This window comes from Chlorella variabilis (genome assembly GCF_000147415.1).
Source record: "Chlorella variabilis unplaced genomic scaffold CHLNCscaffold_9, whole genome shotgun sequence".
NCBI lineage: Eukaryota > Viridiplantae > Chlorophyta > Trebouxiophyceae > Chlorellales > Chlorellaceae > Chlorella > Chlorella variabilis.
The window spans coordinates 1,101,484-1,116,390 of NW_005435079.1; the positions used below are offsets into that span (position 1 = coordinate 1,101,484).

At 62.9% G+C, this 14,907-nt stretch overlaps 4 protein-coding genes across 4 annotated transcripts in view; 3 read left to right on the forward strand and 1 right to left on the reverse strand.

Moving 5' to 3' along the window:
* CHLNCDRAFT_145499 (hypothetical protein) overlaps positions 1 to 1,182 on the reverse strand; it is a gene marked incomplete at both ends in the record, with an annotated part of 1,692 nt that extends 510 nt beyond the window's left edge. The window contains 3 exons of the mRNA XM_005848089.1: positions 186 to 562; positions 799 to 872; positions 1,100 to 1,182. Of these exons, the coding sequence (XP_005848151.1) occupies positions 186 to 562; positions 799 to 872; positions 1,100 to 1,182 (534 nt within the window). The remainder of the gene's footprint in view (positions 1 to 185; positions 563 to 798; positions 873 to 1,099) is intronic.
* A 2,385-nt stretch (positions 1,183 to 3,567) lies between these two features.
* On the forward strand, positions 3,568 to 8,599 carry CHLNCDRAFT_145500 (hypothetical protein; the record flags this gene model as incomplete). The annotated part of the gene is made up of 16 exons (XM_005847923.1): positions 3,568 to 3,629; positions 3,794 to 4,022; positions 4,384 to 4,454; positions 4,567 to 4,665; positions 4,827 to 4,997; positions 5,173 to 5,343; positions 5,581 to 5,763; positions 5,922 to 6,002; positions 6,189 to 6,269; positions 6,397 to 6,468; positions 6,603 to 6,804; positions 7,490 to 7,627; positions 7,769 to 7,878; positions 7,990 to 8,073; positions 8,190 to 8,389; positions 8,559 to 8,599. 16 exons carry the CDS (start codon positions 3,568 to 3,570, stop codon positions 8,597 to 8,599), a joined length of 1,995 nt encoding a protein of 664 aa, XP_005847985.1.
* A 574-nt stretch (positions 8,600 to 9,173) lies between these two features.
* CHLNCDRAFT_145501 (hypothetical protein) lies at positions 9,174 to 10,400 on the forward strand (the record flags this gene model as incomplete). Its single annotated transcript, XM_005847924.1, has 4 exons — positions 9,174 to 9,270; positions 9,373 to 9,610; positions 9,805 to 9,988; positions 10,257 to 10,400. The coding sequence occupies 4 exons, from the start codon at positions 9,174 to 9,176 to the stop codon at positions 10,398 to 10,400; spliced, it is 663 nt and encodes a 220-aa protein (XP_005847986.1).
* Positions 10,401 to 11,942: 1,542 nt separating this feature from the next.
* CHLNCDRAFT_145502 (hypothetical protein) lies at positions 11,943 to 12,688 on the forward strand (the record flags this gene model as incomplete). The annotated part of the gene is made up of 3 exons (XM_005847925.1): positions 11,943 to 12,043; positions 12,382 to 12,462; positions 12,613 to 12,688. The coding sequence occupies 3 exons, from the start codon at positions 11,943 to 11,945 to the stop codon at positions 12,686 to 12,688; spliced, it is 258 nt and encodes an 85-aa protein (XP_005847987.1).
* Between the last annotated feature and the right edge of the window lie 2,219 nt (positions 12,689 to 14,907).

Below are 14,907 nucleotides of genomic sequence, written 5' to 3' on the forward strand. Positions count from 1 at the left end.
ATTGGGCGCCAGACCATTGGTGGAGGGCGGGGAGTTCTTGTCGATGGCGGTCATGTGCACCACGTAGCACTGCAGGGCAGTGGGCGCGCCAAGGGTGGCTCCCAGCGCAGGCAGGCTGCGGCGTGGCGTGCTGCAGGCTCAGCCGCCAGCCCCTCGTGCGGCGTCTGGTGCTGTGTCCCACCCACCAGCACAAAGGTCATCACGATCTCTCCCAGGATGGCGTTGCCCACAGTGAAGCTGTCGCCGATGGAGTTGGCACCCAGGCCGCCGTCGCGCATGGACGAGGTGCCCCACAGCAGCAGGGAGCCCAGCGTGGCGCCCGCAAACTGGGCAATCATGTTGGCCACGCCCTGGCCCAGCCCGCAGTTGCCGGAGAGCACGAGGGAGACGGTGACGGCGGGGTTGAGGTGGCAGCCGCTGACGTGGCCGATGGAGAAGGCGGCGACCATGATTGCCATGCCAAAGGCCAGGGCGGTCACGATGCCGAAGCTGGCGTTGATGGTGAGGTTGTCATACACGGCAGCCACAATCTGGTTGGTGGTGCCCTCGCCGGTGACGTCAACTGCAGGCGGCGGCACGCGGGGTGCGGCGCTCGGATCAGCTATGGCGGCGGCACCGCACCGGCACGCGCAGGTGGGGCAGGTCTGTGTCCCGGCGTTGCGCCGTGCTTTCCTGGCAAGCGAGCCAGGCACGCAAGTTGCAACACTGCCCTGGTTGCCTTGCCACTGCGCCCCAGCATCAGCATCATGCAAGACAGAGCAGAGCCGCCAGCCCCGATTCCCGCGCTGCTGCGCTCACTGTAATCAGTGGTCTTAGGGTTGGAGAAAAAGACCGCAGCTCCAGTACCGATGAACACAAACAGAGTCATGCCGCTGCAGAAGTCAAGCACAGGGGAGCGCCACAGGGTGGTGGGCGACATGCACTGCTGGCAGGCGGCGCGGCGGCGGCGGCATGTGCTGGAGGGGGCGCAAGGGCAGCTGGCCGTGCACAATCAATCGCACACGCCCCCCATACATCAGGGCCATCCTTGGGCGACATGAAGCAAGGGCACCGGCACAGAGAGTAGTTGGCCCCAGGCACTGGCCAGGCTGACGCTCACACGAGCTCCGCAATGACATGGCGCGGGTTTACGTGCAGGGAGGTGGCGGTCTTGATGAGCGTGCGGCGGCTGGCCTCCCACATGGGCATGGTGACTGTTTAAATAGAGTCACCTGCAGCACATGCATGGAGGGGATGGGGGATTGAGTCGGGAGGCCGGGTGGCGTCACGACGCAAGTGCGCCCTGGGTCTCGCCTTGGCCCACGGCGGGCGGCGGCCGGGTTGGGAGGCGCGCACAGGGGGATGCCCAAAGGCTCTAAACCCCAGCACTGGGGCGTGCCCATGGTTGCTGGGCCTGGCCTGGCGCCGCCAAACCCGCTGCATGACCAGCTTCGAGTAGGCAGCCACCCATCTGCCCGCCCATCAGGCCGAAGCCACCAGCAGCTGTCGGAGCGCCCCCGCAGACCTCATCCAGGTACAATGCGCCCCCGCACACCGATCGCACCTGGCGAGAAACGTGCTGGAGGCGGCGGGGGCTACGGGAGAGCTGCCAATGCGGGGTGGGGGTGGCTGCTACTACCTGCTGCGTGGGCGAGTTGATCTAGTCGATGATCAGGACCAATCCAGCGCGATAAAACGTGTACTGCGCCCAAAGTTTCCCGCCAAAAGAAGGCATGCCCCGCTGGCATTAGCCCCACTTGTGAAAGTGCCACTACGCACTGCGCAGCCTCCCTTCCCCTTTGGCGCGTAATGTGCACCTGTGGCGTTGCCAGGCGCCCAGGGAGCACATGGATGGGCTCGTGAGGGGTCGGTGCGGCAGCAGCCACACACCCACAGCTCAGTGTCAGGCGTTCGGTTTGGGGTCTGACTCGGGTCCGCTGATTGGTGGGGATAGACTAAGGCAACGATGCCTGCATGCATGCGAGGTGCACGCAGCGCCGCCGTTGATGCCCGCCCCGCTTCCTGCCGCGGCGCTCAGCACTGCTACTCCTGCCGCTCAGCGGAGGCTGGTGCGTGCATCGTACATCCTTCTGCCTGCGCATCCAGCTTGCGGGTACATGCCGAAAGTCACCACCAGCTGCTCACATTTTCAATGCGTGCATGCATGAGCGGACCCGTCGCCCAGGGCTGAACCGTGCGGCACCCTTACCAGGTGCGGCGTTCGCATCGTACTCACGCCTATGCCGCCCAACCACCTGCCCTTTTCAATAAATTTCCCGGAAGACGCCCATCCTCTCCAGCGGCGATACAAACCGGTTGCGGTGATCGCCACCTCGGACGTGCTCACGGGCAGCAAGCCTACAGCTTCAGGGAAGAATGCAAAAGAATGCAAAAGTGCAGCTGGCATCACGCATTGACGGCATCGATGGCAGCAATTGGGTGGGGCTGCAGGTAGGCGAGCGGCTCCCCGACGGGGGCAATGGGGCGACGCCGGATACGGGAGTGGCGGCGGTGGCGGCAGGTGGTGAGCGTTGGCCGGGCCTGGCTGGTCTACCGCACAGACCGAACAATGCCCAGCACGGCCCCCTCCTGCGGCTTACACCCCCATGTCCCACCAGTGGCTTTATTCCCCCGCTTTCGTGCAACGCACGGACCGCCTGCCACCGAGGCAATCGTCATGCGCAGGGTTTAATTTAGGAAATAACTCGAACCCGTGAGCTTTTACGGCTCTACCCGTATTCCAAAAACGCGAATGTGCCAGAGGGCAGCCTCCTGAGGAAGGACACCATGTGTTTTCGTGTTAGGGGGGTCTGGGGGCGCAGCCCCCAGCTTCCAGGAGCGCTTCGAGTATTTGGGGACCCATTTCAACCCCTAAAAGGCACTATCCGGCCCTTCCAGTCATGTACTGCATGGTGTACTGCAACGGCCTGAAAAACAACTCGAACACGTGCATTTGTACGACTTGGGCCCTTTTCCGGCCGGATTTCAGCTGAGAAACTCAAAAACTGCCGTAAGTACGGGCAAAACGGGCTCTAAATTTTTCCCGGGTCATGCGGGTTTGCCTCTTTGAATACCATGCGGGTTTGCCGCTTTACATAGTGCTCACATGCTGCACTGGTCCAACCTGCACCGGTCCAGACCAGGCGAGCGGGGATGAGCGTCGTGCTTGAGGGGCCCCAGGCCCGTAGGCTGCGTTTGGCAGCCAGGCGCTAGAAGGGGACATGCGGCGGCGGCCATGGCGTCCCCTGCTGCTCCCGATGCTCCTGTTGGCGGGGCTGGCCAGCACCGCCGCCGCCGCTGGAGCAGGCGCCGCCGCCCACGCTGCCGCCAGCGATGATGCAGAAGGTGGGACTGCTGCTGCTCCCTGGTAGGCTGCATCCTCTGGAGCAAAGCTCAAATCACAAGCATCAGTCCAACTTTTCCCATGCAGTGCTGCGGGCGTTGCGGGACACGATGCTTACCCTGGCTGAGCTGCGAGACGGGGCAGAGGCCCACCCCAGCTGCTGCACGCACGGCAGGCAGAGGCAGACGGACGGGTGTACCGCCGATGACATCGTGTGCCCAATCCAAGGCTGGACGGCAAACCTGATGGCCGACCCCTGCACCTGGCAGGGCGTCGGCTGCGACGCCACAGGCCGCGTGACGCACCTGTGCGCGTGTGGGCCCGCCCTGCAGCCCCTGCATCCTTTTCCTCCGCCTTGTGGACCTTGCTGGCATGCCATGGCAGGATCTTCTGCATCCACACTTGCTGGCGCGTTTTGGTGCGAATCTGGACTCCTGCGGCTCCCCCCACCCTTGGGCTTCTTCCCCGCAGGGCCTTCATGTATGGAGACCTGCTGTTGCCACTCCGCCTGTCCAGCTCGTTTGTGGAGCTGGTGGCGCAGCTGCCGGCCCTGCAAGTGCTCAACATGCAGCAGGCGTCCACCTTTGACCACCCCACCCAGCTGCCAGACTCGTGGGCGGGCCTGAAGCAGCTGCGGACGCTCAGGATGCTCCAGGTCGAGTTCTCCGGCAGCCTGCCGCCCTCCTGGGGCGCCAAGAACGTGCTGCCAGCGTTGCATGAGCTGTGAGTGGCTGCAGCGGTGGCGGCTGCCCTTGGCGCCAGTGCCGTGCTGAGCGACTGGCTGCGGCAGCGAGCATGCGCGCTGCCTGCCAAGGTCGCTGGCTTGGTCTGCCTGGGCGTTGCATGCTCGCTGGCGCCCTGGCTGGCCTCCTACAGAGCACCTCCCGCGCAACTCTTGCTGCTGCAGTTCGCTGGGTGGCTGTGGGCTCACTGGCAGCATCCCTCCATCTTGGTACAGCCCTGACGCGTTCCCGGCCTTGACGTACTTGGGGCTTGGAGTGAACGCGCTGGCGGGCAGCCTGCCGCCAGGCTTGCCAGGCGCCCTGTCGTCCTTGCTGCAGCTCGATCTTTCCTTCAACCGCCTGTCGGGGACGCTGCCGCCAGGCTGGGCCAGCCCTGTGCTGAGTACCATGTGAGTGCGCGACTGCCTGGTCAAGTCGCACCTATCAGCCCATCAGAACTGCTTTGACCCTAAGCAACAGCTAGTTGTGCTGACCACTGGCCTGCTTCTCGCCCCCGTGCAGCAACGTTGGGCAAAACCTGCTGACTGGCACCCTGCCAGCCGAGTGGGTCGATGCGCTCCCTGCCCTGACCTCCCTTCAGTTGGATCACAACCGACTGAGGTGAGCCACTGCCTGCTGTGGATGCGTTGCTTGGCCAGCAGGGGGGCCCCAGGCCTTTTATTCAGTCAACCGATGCCATTGTGATGCCTTGCTGCGGCGTTGCTGCAACCAAAGCCTGCCACCCGGCCTCCTACCCGACGCTGTGCTCCTGTATGCTGCAGGGGCACCCTGCCCATCGTGTGGCAGTGGTTCCCCAAGCTGGAGTACCTCTGGCTGTACAACAACCGCCTCACCGGCACCCTGCCCCAGGGGCTGGGCTGCAACGGCAGCTTTGCGCGGCTGAGCCAGCTCGATCTGTCGCACAACAGCCTGACGGGCAGGCTGCCCGCTGGGTGCAGCCTGCACCCAGGCAACAGCGGCTGCCTATTGGCCTTGCAAGAGCCTTCTGGCTTGAAATACATGTGAGCATGCCGCGCCGCTTTCAGCGATCGACATCCGAGGAGCAAGCGCCAGGGCAGCCAGGGCAACTTCCTTCCTCACTCCGCCCATTCCCCTGCTGCTCTCCAGGTATCTCCAAAACAACTCTCTTGCCGGCACGCTGCCGGTTCAGCTGCCCTGCTCCTTCCCGGCCCTGCAGCAGCTAGACGCAGCCTTCAACCAGCTCAGCGGCACTCTGCCACCCAACTGGTGGGGCGCGCGGGAGGGCTCCACACTGTCCTGGAAGAACCTGGGTGCCCTGTGAGTGCTGCCTCTGCGCCTGTCCTAGGACGGGGGCTGCCCCGCTGTCCAGTCTGTCCCTTGCTGCCGATGGGTAGCATGGCCAGCCTACTGCCTGCATTCATCTGGAGTCGTGCATGGCGTGCGGGGCGCACCTGTTGGGGAACAACTCCTGTTGGGGCATGTCCTTTGAGCAGCGCTTGCTCGTCCCCTGCCCTGTCCTTTTATCAGCGCTTGCGCGTTGTCCCTCCTCTGCAGGATCCTGCACCACAACCGCCTCAGCGGCCCTCTGCCTCCCGGCTTCCTTGTGCGCCCTCCACGCGACCAGCACATGTTGAGGGCCGTCGACCTGTCCCACAACCAGCTCACCGGCACACTGTCCAACCTGGTTGGCCTGGACCTGCAGCATCGCAAGCCCAAGTCGTTCCACCTGCAAGTCTTGTGAGCCGACCTGCCGTGCCTGCCTGTCACACCCACAGTGCCACCCACCTCCCTTTTGTGCCTCGTGTCTGTGGGCTGCCTGCTGCGCTGCTGCCTCACCTTTCCTGATTTTGCATGTTTCATTGCCCTGCATTGCTGCCTATGCCTCCGCCCTGTAGATCTCTCGCCGACAACCTCCTGCATGGCAGCTTGCCCAGCAACTGGTCCCGTGCTGCTACGCTCAGCGGGCTGCTTGGCTTGTGAGGCTGCTGCCGCTGGTGCTGGTGCTCCTTTTTGCCGTTGCTTGTCAAGTGAACATGCATGGCATGCTGCGCGCTGCCGTGATTGCTGCTCTGCGCACAGTCATTTGGCATCATTTTGCCTGCCTCTTCGCTGCGCGCATGGAATGTCATGCTGTGTGTGCTGTGCCTGCTGCCTGCTGGCAGGAACCTATCGGGCAACGCGTTTACGGGCACGCTTCCAGCCAGCTGGCTGGCCATCGAGGCCTGGCCCAACATGCACTTCCTGTGAGTGCCTCCCTGCCGCATCGTGCAGCGCCAGGCTTGCTCGTGGGTGCGCTGGCCGCCGCCGGCTTGGTGCCGGAGTTCACCTACTGCCTGGGCGCTGCCTGGGCGCAAACCCTGCTTGCTGCAGAGATGTCGCCAGGAACAAGTTGGAGGGACTCATAGACGTGCCTCCCAGGGGTGCCAAGCGGCAGTTTTCGCTGTAAGCTGCTGTGTTGCTCCGCCTGCTGCGTCGCAGCGACCAGAAGCCTGCTGCCCATTTCCACCAGCGAGCGGCAGCTGACATCTGCCTCTGCGCCCAACTCAGTCCCGTAGTTGTTTTTTGGTGCTGTGCAGGCTGGTCTGGCCCGGCAACAGCGGCTTGTGCACCGGCGCTGCCGACACGGGGTCCCCCGCCGCGTGCCTGAACGTCAGCGACACGGTGGCGTGGAAGGAGTCGGTGTATAGCACGGGTTCACATGTGTCTCACCACTATGAGCAGATACGCGAGCACTCCCCAGACCCTGGCTGGGCCGTCTGCTCCCGAGTCGATGCCACAGTGCAGCTCCCAAACTGCGGCGCAGCGGAGCTAGCCCGCAGCAGCTGGCGGCCAGGGCTGCTGGCCGCAGCTGTTGTTAGTGTTGCGGCCCTGGCAGCATCAGCATCAGCCGCGCTGCCTGCGCTGCACAGGCTCCGTGTGCAGAGGGAATGGCAGGTGTCAGCGCCAGTGGACGAGGAAGGACTGCAGCTGCTGATGCAGCACAGGGGCGGGAGCAGAGGCAGCGGCGGTACCAGCCCGGCACCACGGCGCAGGGAGCATGCAGAGATTGAGCGACGGCTGCTTGACTTGAGCCAGCACATGCATGGCGCGTCAGCTGATGACCAGGGCTTGGTGATTGGAGCCCATCGGCCACCAGAGTCAAGTGCGCTGACGCAGCAGCTGCCTGGAACAGCCAGCTGGCAGCAAGAGGCCACTGCTGGGGACGGTCCCAGCACGTCTGGCCGCGCTTCCGAGCGGCTGCGTGCCGCCACTGCCTGCGGGCCCCTCTCCTTGCGGCTTTCTGATCTTACCTTCAGCCAGCGACTACCCACCAGCGGCAGCAACAGCAGTGCAGGGCTGGTTGCGATTGGGGCTGGCACCTCATCCAAGGTGAGGGACAGAATCAATGCTGCGCTTGCTTGCTGCACTGTCGTGGATGAATGTACCGCAAATCGTACTGCCCTTGCCTGCTGTACCATTGCAGGTGTATCTGGCTCGCCTGCACGATGCGCTGGCGGTGGCGGTGAAGGTCATGCTGCTGCCTGTGGGTCCTATGCTGAACGAGCAGCTGCAGCAGGAGGTGTCGTTGGTGCACCGCTGCCACCACCCTGGCATACTGCAGGTAGGGGGCGGGTGGTGCAGCTCTTTGCATATTGCAGTGTGTTGTATAGTTCATTTGGGATTTTGCTGCTCTGTCACAGTTCCCAGCCATGACATGCGTTCCCAGGCATGACATGCGTTTTGGCTTGGCGCCTGCCTGCAGCTGGTTGGCGTGTGCTGGGCGCAGGGCCTGGTGTTTGTGGTGACAGAGCTCATGTCCGGTGGTTCGCTGCTCAGCCAGCTGCCCAACCCGGTGCTGCGCTACCATGCCAGGTGCGCTGGCATTGTGTCTGTCTATCGTCGACTGCGCCATTGCTTGCACAACTGCCTGTCGACTGTCTGTTTGAGCTGACATTGCTTACACTCGCTGCCCTGCACCTGCAGGGGCCGGGAGCTGCTGCTCCAAGTTGCCAGCACGTTGCACCACCTACATGGCCGCAAGATCGTGCACCTTGACCTGAAAGCGAGGTGGGTTCAGCCTCTGGCTGCGTTGTTGACCATCCCTGCTTTTTGCCAATCCACACGTGTGCTCGCTGCAATTGTCGCTTGCTTGCTGTGCCTCCCTATCTCCCATTGGTCTGCAGCAATGTGCTGCTGGATGGATCACTGGGCACTGCCAAAATCTGCGATCTCGGGCAGTCAGGCATCCTGCAGGCCAGCATCGTGACAGCTCATGGCACCCCCAACTGCTACTCTTCCCCCGAGCAGCTGGCAGGGGGCTGGTGCGGCCCAGCATCCGACATTTACAGCCTGGGAATCGTGATGCTGGAGGTGCTGACGGGCCGTGCGGCGCGCGGCAGGGATGCGCGGGCCGAGCTGCAGCTCAGGTGTGCTACACGTTTGCTGTGTTGCGGTGTGGTGCAACAGGGGTTCGCTGCTGCCGGTGATCAGATCTGCCGAGTCATCATGCCGGGCTTCTGCTTACAGCCTTGCCTCACTGCTGTTTCATGCAGGGTGCCTGAGCATTGCCCTGTTCATGTGGCAGAGCTGGTAGGTGCTTGCCTGGCCCAAGACGCCTCTACACGCCCCTCGGCAGAGCAGGTGATGGCGGCACTGCAAGGCAGCAGTGTCGCAGGCGGTGCTGCTGGGGCTGCCGAGCTGCTGACAACGTCCTTTGGTTGAAGATACATAACGGGCTTTTTTTGCATGCTCTATCGTGTTTACTCCATCCAAACCCTTCATCACCGACGTATTCATCTAATTGTGACGACCGTACCCACCTTTGATATTGTTTCAAGTATTTCCCTTCAACATCTTCAGATCTTTCTCCCTTGCACTTGTTGAATAACTCCTTTGTTACATCTATTTTAGAGATCTATTTTAGATCAGAGGAGTTCTGTCCTGCTCTGTGGGCAGAAGCAGGAGTTTCAAAACCGTGTTGGGTACCGCCGACGCTGACGTGGCGGCAGTCTGGTTCTTTGGACGCAAAGGCTGGCGCGCCGACATCTTGCCACCGTGCCAAGCATGTGCAACCAGATAGGCGGCCCGCCTCGCGGCGGGGTTCGCGGTTGCCCGCCCACCCCCGCCCTCTAGACCTGGGCAACGGGCGACCAGGCGGTAGGAGGATCATGCGGTGGCTGATGAAAGGGCCGCTGCTCCTCCTGCTGCTCCTGCTGGTGGGACCTCCCGCCGCTGCTGCGGCCACCAACGCCAGCGACGCCTCAGGTTAGGCCGAGGTGTCTGGCTGGCGACGCGTCGTGTTCCCTGAATACCTGCAGCATCACTATATGGTACGTCCCGACCCCCTGCACCTTGCATCTTGTGCAGTGCTGCGGGCGCTGCGCGACACGATTTTGAGCCTGGCCGAGCTGCGGGACGATCCACCTGCAGCATTTGCCGCTGCCGTGGCGAACCCTGCATGCTGCGACCGTGCCCAGGTCCTGCAGAGGGAGCAGTGCCCCCTTGTAATCACCTGTTCGATTATCGGCTGGACGATGAACATGACACCCGACCCCTGCGCCTGGGAAGGCGTCGGCTGCAGCGAGGGCGGCCGCGTCACGCAGCTGTGAGCCGCCCGCCGTCATCAGGCCAGCCAGCCAGCCAGTTGCGGCAACAGCCCAGCGGCTAGCCTAGCACTGGAGGCTTGCACTCCAGAATGCGCACTGTGCAGCGCCTTGGGCCGTTGGGAGAAGGTCGACAGTCGTGTCCCGCATTCCTTTTACTGCCTCCCGCCCCCCTGCCTGCACCCCCTGCCCGCAGCACCCTCCAGTTTGATCCGCCGGAACCGCCACTCCGCCTGTCCAGCGCATTTGTGGATCTGGTAGCGCGGCTGCCAGCCTTGGAAGTGCTGGAGGTTCTGGAGGAGGCCGCCTTTGACCGCCCCACCCAGCTGCCGGCGTCGTGGGCGGGCCTCACAAGGCTTCGAAGACTCTTCGTCAACCAGGTCGCGTTCGACGGGAGCCTGCCATCCGCTTGGGGCGCCAAGAACGCATTCCCGTCGCTGCAACATCTGTGCGTGGCTGCCGCCGTCCCAAAGGCCACCCTTGCTTGCCTGAGCTGGTTGGCCGCCACTTAGACTCGCACCTGACTCCATTCTTCTTTGCTGCTGACGAGCACCTGGCTGCAGCTCGCTGGGTCGCTGCGGGCTCACTGGCAGCATCGCCCCTTCTTGGCTCAGCCCCGGCCCATTCCGATTCCTCACGTGGCTGCAGCTTGGAGGAAACAAGCTCACCGGCTGCCTGCCACCGCACCTTCCTGCCGCCCTGCAAGCCCTGGAGGAGCTGGATGTTTCCTTGAATCGCTTGACGGGCACGCTGCCGCCGTCCTGGGCCAGCCTGTCCCTGGATACCACGTGAGCGCCGCTAGTCCGCGGCCTGTCAGTGCAATCGGTCGGCTCGAGTGCCACACTCATTGCACCGCTCAAGGAAGCATGAACCTGACCTTGCGTATGCGCCTGCCTGCCTGCCTGCCTGCAGAGGCCTTGCTGGAAACCAACTGACTGGCACTCTGCCAGCTAGTTGGGCTAAAGGTAAAGGTAAAGGTAAAGGTGGGGAAGAGCCTCCACAAGCTTCACTTCCCGGTTTTAACGTCTAGCTTTAGACCATTATTTGATCTGCCCGACGCGCCAAGTGCAGTACCCCCCACTAGTAGTGAATGGGTCCCGGGGAGGCCTGTGCCGAAGCCTTGGCGATTCTATTAGGCGTTCCCGAAGGAATTGGCTTGGATTGGCGCTGAGCCGGTCAGCTATGCCGCGTTTGTCCTCACAAAGTTTCGACATGGGAGGAATCGAACCTGTGCCCTCTCGGAGGGTTTAGACACTAACTGGGCTAAGATCCTGCCCTCCATAAAGAAAGTCCGCCTGCAGCACAACCAGCTGAGGTGAGTGGAGGGTGCCTGGTGTCATGTCCACTATTGAACCTGTCTTGCTACAGCTCTGACTGCCGCTTCCACCACAGTTGGTTAGCTTGGCTGATCCTTGAACCTGGGGTTCCAGCTCAGCGCTTTGGATGTCGTTTGCTGCCACATACGCAGATAACCATGAACTCTGCTGCACGCTTGTTGTACGCTTGCGTGCCTGCAGAGGAACCCTGCCACCTGCCTGGCAGCAGTTCGGCAGGCTGCAGGTCCTGCTTCTGTCGTTCAATCGTCTGACCGGCACCCTACCTGTGGGGCTGGGCTGCGGCGACAGCTTCACGGTGCTGCTCCACTTGGATGTGTCCAACAACAGGCTGACGGGCAACCTGCCAGCCGGGTGTAACCTGACAGCTGGCAGCGTCGGCGCCCACTCGTGCGGCGTTGCGCACACTGCTTCCCTTCTGCAATTCATGTGAGGGCAGCCTTCCCTGCTGTGGCAGCTGCAGCTGGCTGTGCCATCCCTGCTTCACCATTTCCATCCAAGCCTAGCTTGTCCGCACCGATGGTACCTCCGGAACAACTCGTTCACGGGCAGGCTGCCGGTACTGCTACCATGCTCCTATCCGTTGCTGGCTCATTTGGATCTGGCAATCAACCAGCTCACCGGGACTCTGCCACACAGCTGGTGGGGCCAGGCGGAGGGACCTACCAAGCCGTGGTTGTTCCTGAATGCACTGTGAGTGAGCCCTCGCCTGTGGCCCAGGCGGCCATGGCCCAGCCATGCGGAATTGCAACAATCTGCCTTGCTGACTTGAGCACGCTAGCAGCTGCCGCCTGTTTGTTGTGTGCTGGTAAAAAGTTGAGTCTGTCTGTCGGTTACGCCCAATATGGAGCGAGTGAATGCTATGGGCCCAGCTGTGGTGCAGCAGCTGAAAACGGCGTTGCTCGCTGTCTTGTCCTGTGTGTGCACTATCCTGCACCAGAATCGCTTGAGCGGCCCTCTACCCCCTGGCTTCCCTATGCGCATCTCTTCCAACACACGCATGCCGCTGGCAGTCGACCTGTCCAGGAACCAGCTCAGCGGCACGCTGAGCAGCCTTGAAGCCGGGCTGGGCGACGCTCCCCCATTCCATCTGCAGCTGCTGTAAGCCTGGCTTCTGGGCCATGTACGCCTCTCCAGGTGCACCTATCGGGAAGCTGTACCCTCAAGCTGCTGCCCCATGTGTGCAGGACGCTTGCGGACAACCATTTGCACGGGAGTTTGCCCAGCAGTTGGCCGCAATCCGTTGTTCTGCGAGGCGTGCTTGCCGTGTGAGCTGGCCGCCGTCTCGCGCTCTTGCTCTTTGCGAGTGCTCTGCATATGTGCTGTTGCTGGCAGGCTGTCATGCGCTGTGGGCCAAGGGAGGGACCGGCCGCGCTGCCTGCCCAGTGGCTGGCTGCCGCTGCCCTCGCTTTCTCAACCTCCCGCCCTGCCTGCCGTAGGAACCTGTCGGGCAACGCCTTCACAGGCACTCTGCCTCCCAGCTGGCTGCGTGATGATGCATGGCCCATCATACATTACATGTGAGTCGCCCCAAAGCCCCAGCTGATCAGTGCCTGTCGTCCCCTCCTCTCGTTTGCCGCCCCACACGGCTGCCCCGTGGCAACGGCGCTGAGCCAGGCAGCCCTGCGGTTGCCCTCAACTGGCATCTCAACCGCCCTTGTCACCTGCAGAGATGTTTCCAAGAACGATCTGGAGGGGCCTATCAACATCCCTTCCAGACGGGCCAAGCGGCAGTTTTCCTTGTGAGCTCCTGATGTTGCTGCCCTGCTTGCCGTGTCGTCAAGCTCGTTGAGCGTGCACCCCAGTTTTCAACAAAGACCGCCAGCTGGCTGCATCTGCCACCCTCTGCACACCTTGCCGCAACCAATGTTCTGCATTTGTGTACCACCGCTACCGCCGTGCAGGCTCGTCCGGCCTGGTAACGATGGCCTCTGCTTCAGCGTCAGTGCGGTCGGCACGCCAGCTGCATGCCTGAACGTCAGTGGCATCAGGGGTGTGATGCCTGATGCAGTGGACGCAAATTGGCTGGTGCGTAAATATGGGGAGCTGCCGCTTGACCACCCAGACAATGGCTGGACCATCTGCTCAGCTGCCGATGCCACGGTGCGACTGCCTACCTGCGGCTCAGTGTTGCTGGGCAGGGACGGGTGGCACCCGTGGCTGCTGGCAGCTGCATCAGGCAGTGCGGCAGTGCTGGTACTGGCAGCAGCAGTGGCGTTGCATGCGCTGCACGGGGTCCGCGCACGACGGGCACGGCAGGTGCCAGCGGCAGCAGGCGAGAAAGGGTTGCTGCTGCTGCAGTACAACAGAGGCAACCGCAGCAATAACAACGGCGGCAGACAGGTGCCACAGCGCAGGGAGCATGCAGAGATTGAGCGGCAAATGCTGGACTTGAGCCAGCGAGGGCATGCTGCGTCAGCTTCTGTCCTGAAGGTGGCGGTGGAAGCCCAGCAGGCACCACGTTCAAACGCCCTGCCGCAGCAGTTTTCTGCAACTGCCAGTTGGCAGCAAGAGGTGGCTGCTGCTGGCCAGGCTGCTGAGTCGGTGCGTGCCATCCGAGTCAACCATCCGGATGAGGGTTGGACTGTCTGCTACAATGCCACCACCAGCGTTCACCTGCCTGCCTGCAGTCCTTCCGTGGTGCGCAGCAGCAGCAGCAGCCGCCGCGTGCTGGCAGCAGCAGTGGGGGGCGCAGCTGTGCTGGTGATGGCAGCTGTTGTGCTGCTGCCTGCAGTTCGCAGAGAGCATGCACAGCGGGCGGCAGCAGCGCCAGCGGACAAGGAAGGACTGCAGCTACTGCTGCAGTACAGCAGAGGCAGCGCCGGCAGCAGCCGGACACCAAAACGCAGGGAGCATGCAGAGATTGAGCGGCGGCTGCATGACTTGAGCCAGCGCATGCATGGCGCGTCAGCTGATGAACAGGGCTTGGTGATTGGAGCCCATCGGCCACCTGAGTTAAGTGCTCTGACGCAGCAGCTGCCTGGAACAGCGAGCTGGCAGCAAGAGTCCGCTGCTGGGGACGGTCCCAGCACGTCTGGCCGCGCTTCCGAGCCGCTGTGCGCCGCCACTGCCTTCGGGCCCCTCTCCTTGCGGCTGTCTGATCTTACCTTCACCCAGGGATCACCCACCAGCGGCAGCAGCAGCAGTGCAGGGCTGGTTGAGATTGGGGCTGGCACCTCATCCAAGGTGAGAGACAGAGTCAATGCTGCACTGCCGCGGATGAATGTACTGCAAATCGCACTGCCCTTGCCTGCTGTACCATTGCAGGTGTATGCTTGCTTGTGCTTGTGTGGGCTTACAGTCTGGTTTCAGCAAGAACAAGCTTGCAGCACAGACTTTGTTGTTCGAGCAAGGAGGGATGAAGCAGTAGAACAACAGGCAGGACAGGCCAACTGACAGGTCACCGAGCGTTTAGTGTGTGAGCGGGCAGGCAGTACTGCATGTCGTGGAGCAGGTGTGGTGCGGTAAGAGCAAAGGGGGTGGACATGAGAGTGGGGGTTCAGGGCGGGACTGCAGGCAGCGCAACGGTGGCGGTCAGCCAGCGCTGGTGACAGGCGGCAGCAAAGGCGGCGAGGCGGCACGGTTTCTGGCGGAGGAAGCGGTGGGGAGGATGGGGCTCAGCAAACAGGTCAGGAAAGTTGAGGCGCAGCGGGGCGTAAAGGGGGCAGGTGAGCAGCATGTGGGGGGCATCTTCAATGCCGTCGTGGCAGTGGGGGCAGACTCGCTGCTCTCGGGGGCGCCGCGTCCAGCGGCCGGTCTCTTCCGCGCCCCAATGCGACCCGGTGCGCAGCTGCGCCAGCGCCTCGCGGTCCTGCCGACGCCGTACTGCATCCAGGTAGGTCTCGCGCTGCCCAAACATGGCGGGCGCCAGGTTGAGGGCGCCCACCACGTTGTGCACATAGTGCTCCAGCCGGCTGGCGCCGCCCTTCGCCAGCGCCTCCTGGAGCTGCGCCAGCTGGCGGCGC